Source organism: Hemitrygon akajei, chromosome 5 (assembly GCF_048418815.1).
Source record: "Hemitrygon akajei chromosome 5, sHemAka1.3, whole genome shotgun sequence".
NCBI classification, from domain to species: Eukaryota; Metazoa; Chordata; class Chondrichthyes; order Myliobatiformes; family Dasyatidae; genus Hemitrygon; species Hemitrygon akajei.
In genome coordinates this window covers 91,951,696-91,964,193 of record NC_133128.1, presented here as the reverse complement: position 1 = coordinate 91,964,193, position 12,498 = coordinate 91,951,696, and the positions used below count along the sequence as shown (strand labels likewise).

Here is a 12,498-nt window from a genome sequence, read left to right as displayed (position 1 = left end):
CTAGATAGATAGATAGATAGATAGATACTTTATTCATCCCCATGGGGAAATTCAACTTTTTTTCCAATGTCCCATACACTTGTTGTAGCAAAACTAATTACATACAATACTTAACTCAGTAAAAAATATGATATGCATCTAAATCACTATCTCAAAAAGCATTAATAATAGCTTTTAAAAAGTTCTTAAGTCCTGGCGGTAGAATTGTAAAGCCTAATGGCATTGGGGAGTATTGACCTCTTCATCCTGTCTGAGGAGCATTGCATCGATAGTAACCTGTCGCTGAAACTGCTTCTCTGTCTCTGGATGGTGCTATGTAGAGGATGTTCAGAGTTATCCATAATTGACCGTAGCCTACTCAGCGCCCTTTGTTCAGCTACCGATGTTAAACTCTCCAGTACTTTGCCCACGACAGAGCCCGCCTTCCTTACCAGCTTATTAGACGTGAGGCGTACCTCTTCTTAATGCTTCCTCCCCAACACGCCACCACAAAGAAGAGGGCGCTCTCCACAACTGACTTATAGAACATCTTCAGCATCTCACTACAGACATTGAATGACGCCAACCTTCTTAGGAAGTACAGTCGACTCTGTGCCTTCCTGCACAAGGCATCTGTGTTGGCAGTCCAGTCTAGCTTCTCGTCTAACTGTACTCCCAGATACTTGTAGGTCTTAACCTGCTCCACACATTCTCCATTAATGATCACTGGCTCCATATGAGGCCTAGATCTCCTAAAGTCCACCACCATCTCCTTGGTCTTGGTGATATTAAAAACAAAATAATTGATTGTGTATTTATTCACCCCCTTTAGTATTCATTAGATGCACCTTTGGCAGCAATTACAGCTTTGAGTCTGTGTGGATAGGTCTCTAGCAGCTTTGTATATCTGGACACTGCAAATTTCCCCCATTCTTCTTTACAAAACTGCTAAAGCTCTGTTAGATTGCATGGGGATCATGAGTGAACAGCCCTTTTCAAGTCCAACCACAATTCTCAATTGGATTGAGGTCTGGACTCTGACTTGGCCATTCCAGGACATGAACTTTGTTATTTTAAAGCCATTCCTCTGTAGCTTTGGCTTTATGCTTGGTGTTATTGTCTTGCTGGAAAACTAATCTTCTCCCAAGTTGCATTTCTCTTGCAGACTACATCAGGTTTTCTTCCAGGATTTCCCTGTATTTTGCTCCATTCATTTTACCCTCTATCTTCACAAGCCTTACAGGGCCTGCTGCAGTGAAGCATCCCCACATTCCCGTACTTCACGGTAGGGATGGTGTGTTTTTGATGATGTGTGGTGTTTGGCGTTTTCCGGTCAACTTCAGAGTCTCCCACATACCTTCTGGCAAACTTTAGCTGAGATTTCATGTGAGTGTTTTTCAACAGTGGCTTTCTCTTTGTCACTCTCCCATAAAGCTGTGACTGGTGAAGCACCCGGGCAACAGTTGTATGCGCAGTCTCTCCCATCTCAATCACTGAAGCTTGCAGCTCCTCCAGAGTTGTCATTGGTCTCTTGGTGGCCTCCCTCACTAGTCCCCTTGCACAGTCATTCAGTTTTTGAGGACAGCTTACTCTAGACAGATTTACAGTGATGCCACATTCTTTCCATTTCTTGATGACTGACTTAACTGGGATATTCAGTGACTTGAAAATTTTCTTGTATACATCTCCTGAATTGTGCTCTTCAATACCCTTTTTGTGGAGTGTTCTTTTGACTCCATGGTTTTGCCAGTATACTGACTCTCCAGCAGCTGGACCTTCAGATCCAGATGTACTTTTACTACAATCAATTGAAACACCTTGATTGCACACAGGTGATCTCCATTCAACTAACTACAGTATGTGACTTTTAAAACCAATTGGCTGCACCAGGGATGATTTGGTGTGTCATATTAAAGGGGGTGAATACTTATGCAATCAATTATTTTGTGTTTTATATTTGTAATTAATTTAGATAACTTTGTAGAGATCTGTTTTCACTTAGAAAAAGAGTCTTTTTATGTTGATCAGTGTGAAAAAAGTCAAATTAAATCCACTGCGATTCAATGTTGTAACATAATAAAACATGAAAACTTCCAAGGGAGGTCAATACTTTTGAACGGCTTGTATAATCCTGGAGGAATGAGGCTGAGGGGATCTCTTCAGAGGTTTATAGAATCATGATGGGTGTGGATAAGGTGGATGTTCACAGTCTTTTTCTCAGGGTGGAGAAATCTAAAATGAGACTGCATAGGTGTAAAGTGAGAGGGGTAAGATTTTCAGAGGGTAGTCTGTATATGGAACAAGCCTCCAGAGGAAGTGGTTGATGCAGGTACAATTACAACATTTAAAAGACTTTTGGATATGTACATGGATAGGAAAGGTTTAGTGTAATTTGGCTCAGGTAGGCTCTTTGGCCAGTGTGAACGAGTTTGGCTGAAGACTGTTTCAGGGATAATGCACAATTAATTTACACGGCTATCCAAGGTTAACTGCCTTGTGAAGTATAACACAACTTACTTAATTTTTAACTCAGTAGTCAATAAAGTGGTCAGGATAGTTGTGTTTTTAGTTACAACATAGCAACAGTCCATTTCTCCCTGACTTTCAAGTATTTCTGAATTAATCCTCAAGGTATTGTTCAAGGCAAACAGGTATGTTAGCTAATCTTTGTGTTTTATTTTTGTGGTAATTTAAAGCTGAATTGTGTGGTTGGTTGTTCTGTCATTGTGTCATTTGCTCTTATTCTAATATTCATCAGAACCAAGAATAACCAGGATCCCTGTGAAGTGTGATATATTGTTACAGATCCCCATGGCTAACAGAACTCAGGAGGCAAGTAAACCTGCTTAAGCAAAATTACCATTTGGTTGTGCTAAACATGTTTTAAAGTCAAAATGTTAAAAAGCATGGAAATAGACCATTTGGTTCAACTCGTCCAAGCTGAACAACCTGTCTATCTGAGCTAGCCCCGTTTGCCTACATTTGGTGCATGTCCCTCTAAAGCAGTGGTTCCCAAACTTTTTGTGTTACTACCCCCTTGGCTTCCAGACCACATCCCCAGTGCCCTCTCTTCCCTTTCTGGACATTACATAAACCTATAAAGAATTTTGATTTACAATGCTTAGTGAAAGAAGATGGGAATTGAAAATTCAAAGCAGTAACAAATAATTGCAAAAAAATCTATTTAAAGCTACAAATAAAATTATTTAATTACTGCAAAAACAATTTTCATCCACAATTTCGGAGCGTACATTAGTAGTCCAGCTATGAATTATTTCATTACTCTTTCACCTTTCAGTTAGATGGATGGACTTGGTGCAGTGATATCAGGCTAAATAACATTCAGAAGGCGTCTCAGATCCCCATGTTCAGTAATTTGCAGTCTGTTTTGTTGCTTTGAAAGTAGTTGGGTAATTGTTCTGAAATCGTGCTCCACTAAATATGATGTTAGGAAGGCAATAAAGAACATATTGACTTTTTTCCACAGTGCAGGATAGTGTTCAGAAATTTCTTTCTGCAACCAAGTCTTAATATAATTTTTTCAACCCTGGCCTCAGGTAAATGTCATTTTGTAGTGACATCAGTTCTTCCTCCATTGTTCCTGTTATTTCTTCATTACCAGTGTTCAGAAATAGATTTATTATCCAATCTGAAATTTGGTTCAAGAGAAGATCCTGAAATCTCTCTGACATGTCTTTATATAGCTCACGCAGGTTGATACACTATACTTGAAGATAATCATCTGGTGTTCTTTCTTCCTTTGCCAGCTCAGAGAGGCTCAGGAATTGGAAAATGTTACAATAGCCAATGTTACACTTAAATAGGATTTACATGGACAGAAATGTGGAGACAACTGATTTGACTGATAAGATTGACATTATTTACTTGCAACTGAAGGTTGATTTCATTAAAATTTGTGAATGATTCTGACAAATAAGCAATGTGATGCCTAGTATTCTTGAGTTGACTACAGAATGAAGTATTTGAATCTTCAAAGAATTTTATCACAGTTTCAAAAATGGCATAAGAATGTCTCAGTCATTTACCTTTTGAGAGCCGTCAGCATTCAAACTGTTTATCATTCTCAATACAAAGCTCTGAAAATAGTCGAGAATTAAGAGCATGGGACTTGATTTTATTTAGCACTGTGATAACAGCACTTGATGATTCGTGCAATCAATTGCTTAAGTTTTTTTGTGAAAAGATGTTGTCTGTGAATTGTAAATTAGGTACAGCTTTTTTTTAGGAAATAATAACCCCACGCTGGTATCCTGTCATTGATGATGCCCCATCTGTTCCACAAGCAAGAACGTTGGTGAGCAGAATGTCCTTCTCTTTGAAAAAATGCTCAACAACCTGAAATACTAACTCCTTCATATCTCTTTCTAGTCCACTTGCAATAACAACTCTTGAACCACACTTCCATCTTTTATGAAGCAAACATAACCAAGAAGCAAAGATTAATTGCCCGGCAAAGTTGACTCATCTAACTGCAGAGCAACTTTTTTTTCCGAAGTATGTTGCACAATGTGTCTTTCACGTTCTCAGACATTTCATCTATTCATCTTTGAACCGAGTTGTCTCGAGAATCACTTTAATTATTTGTTCTGGTGACTTATGCAAAACTGTACTTAGAACTTCCCTTATTGCCAGCAGAATCAGTTCTTCTCCAATTGTATGGTTCTTTCCAGATTTAGCAATGAACAATGCAATATTATATGAAGCTAGCAAACCATCACTGTTTTTTTTGTGAAGTGCTGGCAAACATGTTTTCCGTTTCTGAAAGTATTCACAAAGTGACTGAAAATAAGGTCAGTTCTTGCTTGTTTTATCAGAGTGTATTCTCTTCAAACGTCCAAGGAGCCCAGACAGTTTCATTGCCTCACTTGAAAAAATCTGTTTCACTCAACGGACACATTAGCTGCTGTAAGTTGCTTGGTGCTGGCTTAAATCCATATTACAGATACTCCACACTATACGATCTAGACTTCTTTTTCATTTGGTCTGCTTCTGCCATGTTCGTTATGGATTAACAACCACGGTCAATCACCTACTGTTTAAGTCCAACCTCAAGCGCTGTGATCCATAAAGCAGAAAGTTATGATGTCCAGATAAAACCTCACTCATCGTCGGAAGGTACTGAAAGTGGAGTAGTGATATCTCGGTTATGCTGTGGGTTAAAGAAGTGTGGTCAAGACCATTTGAAAGGGCAGATTCTGAACTTTACCTCATTGAATGCCAAACCCTAATTCACAGGAACTGAACTGCTGCATGATTAGAGTATGGGATTCATACGAGCTAACACTGTGCTACAGTATTGAACACAATGTGCAGCTGGGCCTGGAAATAACGCGATTTCTTCAGTCCACATAGATGTCATATTGTTTTTCAACAACTATAACGTGCTTTGAGCAAAGTCTAAGAGAATGGTGGGTTAGCAAGATCATTCCCTTAGTATCATTGTAATCAATTATGAGGCACTGAACATCAAATGCTTTTAATAAGTAATTCATTTCTTAAATAAAACCTTCAGCTGCCGTCCTTGCTACTGAGCGTCCCTCACCACCCGTTTAACTTTATTGCCCTTTGAGAAACTTCCACCACTGCTGGGTTGGGGGCAATATTACCCACTTTGTGAACCATTGCTCTAAACCTTTCTTATCCATGCCTGACCAAATATCTTTTAAATGATACAACTGTTCCTGCTTTTACTACCTCCCCTGTCAGCTCATTCTATATAGCCTTTACCCTCTGTGTAAACTCTTGTCCCTCTTTGACTCTTTCCCCTCTTGCCTTAAATCTATCCCTTCCAATTTTACATTCTTCATCCCTGCAGAAAATCTTCATCTATTTTTTGCAATCATCGAATAGTTACAGCTTAGAAGGAGACCATTGGGTCCATCACATCTATGCTAAGTTTAGTAGGAGCAATCTTCTGAGTCCCTTTCCCCTTCTCTCTTCAAAAAACCCTGAATTTTTTCACTGATGCCCCATAGAAAACATCCTATGCTGATGTATCACAGCTTGGTTTGGCAACTCTTCTGTCTGTGACTGCAGAAAGTTCTGAAAACACTTCAGTTCGTTACACAAATCATCAATCAGCTGCCCTCCATCCACTCCACAATACTTCCCACAACCTCGGTATAGCAGCCAGAATAATCAAGGACCCTCCTACCCCGGTCATTTTCTCTTCTTGTCTCTCAGGCAGAAGATACAAAAGCCTGAAAGGAAGTGCACAGCTTCTATCCCACCGCTACCAGACCTCAATACAATAAAGATCTCAGTCTATCTCACCACACTCCTGCTCTTTATTTGTCTACCTACACGGCACTATTTATTTATGGAGATATAGTACAGAATAGGCCTTAACACACACAAAATGCTGGTGGAACACAGCAGGCCAGGCAGCATCTATAAGGAGAAGCACAGTCGATGTTTCGGGCTGAGACCCTTCATCAGGACTAACTGAAAGGAAAGATACTAAGAGATTTGAAAGTAGTGGGGGGAGGGTGAAATGCGAAATGATAGGAGAAACCCGGAAGGGGTGGGTTGAAGCTAAGAGCTGGAAAGGTGATTGGCAAAAGTGATACAGAGCTGGAGAAGGGAAAGGATCATGGGACGGGAGCCTCGGGTGAAAGAAAGGGGGAGGGAGGAGCACCAGAGGGAGATGGAGAACAGGCAGAGTGATGGGCAGAGGAGACCGAAAAAAACAAACAACTAAATTTGTCAGGGATGGGCTAAGAAGGGGAGGAGGGGCATTAACAGAAGTTAGAGAAGTCAATGTTCATGCCATCAGGTTGGAGGCTACCCAGCCGGTATATAAGGTGTTGTTCCTCCAACCTGAGTGTGGCTTCATCTTGACAGTAGAGGAGGCCATGGATAGACATATCAGAATGGGAATGGGACGTGGAATTAAAATGTGTGGCCACCGGGAGAACCTGCTTTCTCTGGCGGACCGAGCGTAGGTGTTCAGCAAAACGGTCTCCCAGTCTGTGTCGGGTCTCACCAATATATTAAAGGCCACACTGGGAGCACCGGACGCAGTATACCACACCAGCCGACTCACAGGTGAAGTGTCGCCTCACCTGGAAGGACTGTCTGGGGCCCTGAATGGTGGTGAGGGAGGAAGTGTAAGGGCAGGTGTAGCACTTGTTCCACTTGCAAGGATAAGTGCCAAGAGGGAGATTGGTGGGAAGGGATGGGGGGCAGGAACGAGTGGACAAGGGAGTCGCGTAGGGAGCAATCCCTGCGGAAAGCAGAAAGAGGGTGAGGGAAAGATGTTCTTGGTAGTGGGATCCCATTGGAGGTGGCGGAAGTTATGCAGAATTATACGTTGTTGGCTGGTGTGGTATACTGCGTCCGGTGCTCCCGGTGTGGCCTTTTATATATTGGTGAGACCCGACGAAGACTGGAAGACCGTTTCGCTGAACACCTACGCTCGGTCCGCCAGAGAAAGCAGGTTCTCCCAGTGGCCACACATTTTAATTCCACGTCCCATTCCCATTCTGATATGTCTATCCATGGCCTCCCCTACTGTCAAGATGAAGCCACACTCAGGTTGGAGGAACAATACCTTATATACCGGCTGGGGAGCCTCCAACCTGATGGCATGAACACTGACTTCTCTAACTTCTGTTAATGCCCCTCCTACCCTTCTTACTCCATCCCTGACAATATTTAGTTGTTTGTTTTTTTCTCTCTCTCTGCCCATCACTCTGCCTGTTCTCCATCTCCCTCTGGTGCTCCCCCCTCCCCCTTTCTTTCACCCGAGGCTCCCGTCCCATGACCCTTTCTCTTCTCCAGCTCTGTATCACTTTTGCCAATCACCTTTCCAGCTCTTAGCTTCATCCCACCCCCTCCGGTCTTCTCCTATCATTTCACATTTCCCCCTCCCCCTACTACTTTCAAATCTCTTAGTATCCTTCCTTTCAGTTAGTCCTGACGAAGGGTCTTGGCCTGAAACGTCGACAGTGCTTCTCCTTATGGATGCTGCCTGGCCTGCTGTGTTCCACCAGCATTTTGTGTGTGTTGTTTGAATTTCCAACATCAGCAGATTTCCTCATGTTTACCCCCAATTAATCCTAGCCTAATCATGGGCAATTTCCAATGACTGATTAACCTACCAACCTTTGGACTGTGGGAGGAATCCAGAGAACTGGGAGGAAACCAACACAATTATGGGGAGAACATACAGGCTCCTTACAGGCAGTGGCAGAAACTGAACGCAGGTCGCTGATACTGTAAAGCATTGCGCTAACCACTACGTTACTGTGCCACCTTTCTCTGTAACTGTAACCCTATATTCTGCATTCTGTTTTGCTTTCCTTTTTACCACCACAATGTTCTTGTGTTTGGAATGATCTGTCTGGAAGGCACACAGACAAACCTTATGCACTGTGTCTTGGTACATGTGACAGTAATAAACCAAATCGTCACCTCCCCAGTGTGCATCAATTTCCTTTTGGAAGATCCCAATTGACCTTGCTTCCAATGTTATTATATGTTGTGAATTCTAGCTCATCGCTGCATTTTGTGTTTTCTTCACGTGCCCTTTGTATCTCGTGACCAAAAATTTAAAGCTGTTCACCTTCCCCAGTCCCTGAGCGATCTGTTAATGGGAAGAGCTCTCTGCTAGCTACAAATCCCTCCATATAGTACAGTCCATAATGCTTTATTCTTCTGGTGAAACTACGATGTCCAGAAAGGAACCCAAAATTTACATTGGTATACCTTGATTGTTACATGAAAATTAAAAATATCATCAGATGTTGCAAATTGAAATACAAAAAGAACATGTTGGAAATACTCAGCAGGTCAAGCCACATCTACGGAATGAGAACAATTAATATTTTGAGATCAAACACCCTCGGTGAGAGATGGGAAGGGGATAAAAGAAGCAGCAGGGAGTGTGGATGTCTCTGATGGGGTGAAACTCTATCAATGAGGGTTAAGAATAAGGGATAGGCAATTTAGAACAGAGTTGAGGAAAAACTTTTTCACCCAGAGAGTTGTGGATCTATGGAATGCTCTGCCTCAGAAGGCAGTGAAGGCCAATTCTCTGGATGCTTTCAAGAAAGAGATAGAGCTCTTAGAGATGGTGGAGTCAAGGGATATGGGGAGAGGGCAGGAACGGGGTACTGATTGTGTATGATAAGCCATGATCACATTGAATGGCGATTCTGGCTCAAAGGGCCGAATGGCCTACTCCTGCACCTACTGTCTATTGTCAGTGAGTGAAAGGGTGCAGGTAGAGAGTGAGAAGTTGGACAAAAGAACATAGACAAATGAATGTGGTAGTTTCTCCTGCCCCACTTTACCAGTCTGTCCTCCTGAGATGTCAGTATTTACCATAGTTACACGTTTTAATGTCATCTGCCAGCCTTGACCTTGCATCTTGTGTCTTCCCATTAATGTTATTAATATATGGGTAAAATGACAGAGCTTCAGAACCAAGTCCTGGGAGTTACTTCCCTTAACCCAAGACACAACAGGTCACCATAAACTTTGTTTCCTGTCCCTTAGATTATTAATAAATGGTAAGGAGAGTGATGGGAAGATGGGAACTCATCTCTCAGTGGTTTCATTAAGGTAACTAACTCTGCTGGTGAACAGGCCCTTCAGCCTACCATATTTGCATCAACCATCAACCACCCGTTCATAGTAACACTACACTTTTCCCATTTTATTTCCCTCCAGACTTCACTTACACACTGGGGGTAACTTTTAGCAGCAAATTAAGCTGCCGCGGGGTCACAGAGAGATTGCGCAAATGCCACACAGGCTGTACTGGCAGAGCAGTGAGGTAGCAAGTTCAAGTTTACTGTCATGGGCATTCATACTTGAAATGCATCAAAAACATGACAAACATACGTTAATATAAACTTAGATTAACATACTGTACATTGAAATTAACACCAGCTGTCCCATGTTTCTGTTCATCTCCATCCTAATAACCCTCTTGCATACCTTGGCTAACAATAATAACATCTTGATGGCATTTCCCTTCATATTCTCCTAATCTGTCTGCAGTTCTGCTTGATAAAGACTTGTCAGTCTGAAACTGGCACTCCATGAGTGTTATTTACAGAGAGCTGTTGTCCTGCCCCAAGGATGCTGTGATCAATGTGAAGTTTATCCAAGAACTTGCAAAAGACCTTGGCTTTCAATGGACCCTTGTGGCTTTCGAGCTGGGATTCTCCAGGGCAGACATTGGTCGGTTTCAAGCAGCCTCCATGCAGAAATATGTGCAAGCCAAGAAAATGTTGGAAAGCTGGTGAGTCAAGGGTTTCATCAGTAGTTTTAAGATGTTGCAAACTCATATTAACTCTTACTGTTTCCCAGTTAGCACTACTGATCTGTTTAGTATTCTGATTTTGTGTACACCTCTCCAAGCCTGCAGTCTAAAGGTCTGGTCTCCCAAAGGTAGGCCGCTGGATAGGAGTGGACAGAAGAAGTGCGACACCATTATCAGACAATGAAGCAAGTCAGCACAGGGGCACAAAGCTGGTACCACAACCTGAACCTCCACTGGAGTCAGCACGTTCTCCCTGTGATTGCGTGGGTTTCCTCTGGGTAATCTGGTTCTCTCCCACATCCCAAAGGTAAACTGCTTGTTTGGTTAATCATCCACTGTAAATTGTCCCGGTATGCAGTAGGAGTAGGAGAATTAGGGAGGAATTAATGGACAGCCATTAGTTTACAGGGAAACTAGAGCGGGTGAATGGGACTTGGCAATCTCAGAGAGAGAAAAACTACTAATTGCATCACACACTGACCATAAGCAGTAGTTATGTGACTTATTTTTATGAAACTCTGATTAGGTTGCATGTGGAGAAATGCATTCCCGTTATAGGAAGGATGTCGAGACTTTGGGGAGGGTGCAGAAGAGCCTCACCAAGATGCTGCCTGGATTAGAGGGCATGAGCTATAAGGAGAGATTGGACAAACTTGGGTTGTTTTCTCTGGGGTGGTGAAGCTGAGGGGGAGACCTGGTAGAAAACGATGATTATGAAAGACGTGGATAGGGTAGGCATCAAGGACGATCTCAGAGTCAAATGTCTAATATTAGAGGACACATTTCAGCTGAGAATGGGAAAGAGATGTGTGTGGAAAGTTTTTTTAAAAACTGAACATATAACAGAACAGTACAGCACAGGTACAGGCCATTCAGCCCACAATGCTGTCCAAAACTACGTTAATACCTAAGTAAACTATCCCTTTTGCCTACACATCCCTTCATTCAATGCAAATATGTAGCTATCTAAGAGCCTCTTAAATGCCTTGTATCTGCCTCCACCATCACCCCTGACAGTGCATTCTATACACCCAGCACTCTCACACATCTCCTTTGAACTTCTCTCCTCTCACCTTAAAAGCATGTGAGTGCCTGGAGTGATGGTGGAGGCAGATATCATCGAGGTGTTTAGTTACTACCTGTAACTCCGCTGCTGTTTAGGGCAGCATAGAGGAGTTTAAGAGGCTCTTAAATAGGCACATAAATATGGAGGGATATGGACCATGTGCAAGCAGAAGGCTTTGAATTAGTTAGGAATCTTTAGCTGATTTTGTTTGGCACAACATCACGGATTGAAAGGCCTGTTCCTGTGCTGTACAGTCTGTGTTCAATGTTAACTTTCACCTTGTGTGTCTTTGGGATGTGGGAAAAACTAGAACACCTGAGAGAAATGAACCTGGTCACAAGGAGAACGTGCAAACCCCACGCAGACAGCACCTGAAGTCAGGATTGAATGTGTGTCTTGGGAGTTGAGGCAGCAGCTCTACTTGCTACCAGGGCTCTGCTGTGTTTGTACCTCACACTTCTGAAAAATTGTTTCAGGTATGAAAAGTCAAAGGACCAAGAGAATAAAACTAAGCGGCTGCAGGTGGCTCTGGAGCGGGCTGGACGGAGAGACCTGGCGGATAAGCTGCAGTGTTTGCACTGGGGGCACCAGAACCTCAGCAGCCGTGTGGAGCTCCCATCAGCCTTCCCGTTCCTCATCACCGTGCACAAGACCATCAACAACCGCCAGGGGCTGCAGAGAATCAATCAGCTCAGCCACAGATAACAAAAACCAGCATTGTCAACTGACTAAACCCAAACTGTTGCTTCAGTTTTACCTGTATGCACAGAAGTGACAAGTTCAGTAAAAACATCAATTGTTACTGATGACTCTCACTCGCTCATTTCTCATGACTTTCTCTTTGCTCTTTTAGGTTGGGTTCCAGAGCAGTGAACACCTCTCTGTATTGTTCATGAAAGTGGTCATTTAGAGTATAGGTCCTACCCCAGTTACAGCAGCATTCCATTCCTGTTTGTAACCTGGACAGATTACAAATCAAAAATGCAGCCACAGACCAAATTCCCGCACAGCTGACACGAGGAAATCTGCAGATGCTGGAAATTCAAACAACAACACACACAAAATGCTGGTGGAACACAGCAGGTCAGGCAGCATCTATAGGGAGAAGCTCTGTCGACGTTTCGGGCCGAGACCCTTCGTCAGGATTAACCAAAAGGAA

At 42.7% G+C, this 12,498-nt stretch overlaps 1 protein-coding gene across 4 annotated transcripts; it reads left to right on the top strand.

Moving 5' to 3' along the window:
- The first annotated feature begins 2,523 nt into the window (after positions 1–2,523).
- LOC140727979 (uncharacterized) lies at positions 2,524–12,141 on the top strand. 4 transcript variants are annotated; one of them, XM_073046036.1, is made up of 6 exons: positions 2,590–2,630; positions 2,738–2,811; positions 4,226–4,294; positions 10,089–10,252; positions 10,402–10,580; positions 11,816–12,141. In XM_073046036.1, exons 4-6 carry the CDS (start codon positions 10,145–10,147, stop codon positions 12,042–12,044), a joined length of 516 nt encoding a protein of 171 aa, XP_072902137.1. In that variant the 5' UTR covers positions 2,590–2,630; positions 2,738–2,811; positions 4,226–4,294; positions 10,089–10,144; the 3' UTR covers positions 12,045–12,141. The 4 variants fall into 4 exon arrangements, with proteins under 4 accessions (XP_072902138.1, XP_072902140.1, XP_072902137.1 ...); XM_073046037.1 differs by lacking the exon at positions 10,402–10,580 and having other exon boundaries at positions 2,524–2,630; XM_073046039.1 differs by lacking the exons at positions 4,226–4,294; positions 10,402–10,580 and having other exon boundaries at positions 2,524–2,630.
- Positions 12,142–12,498: the final 357 nt, after the last annotated feature.

What these genes read in the sequence shown, in the direction of transcription:
- LOC140727979 (XM_073046036.1), top strand. Translation starts at nt 10,145, where the DNA reads ATGGACCCTTGTGGCTTTCGAGCTGGGATTCTCCAGGGCAGACATTGG. An exon ending in AAGAAAATGTTGGAAAGCTG is followed by an intron (nt 10,253 to 10,401) that starts GTGAGTCAAGGG and finishes GGTCTCCCAAAG; the next exon opens with GTAGGCCGCTGGATAGGAGT. An exon ending in TTCTCTCCCACATCCCAAAG is followed by an intron (nt 10,581 to 11,815) that starts GTAAACTGCTTG and finishes AAATTGTTTCAG; the next exon opens with GTATGAAAAGTCAAAGGACC.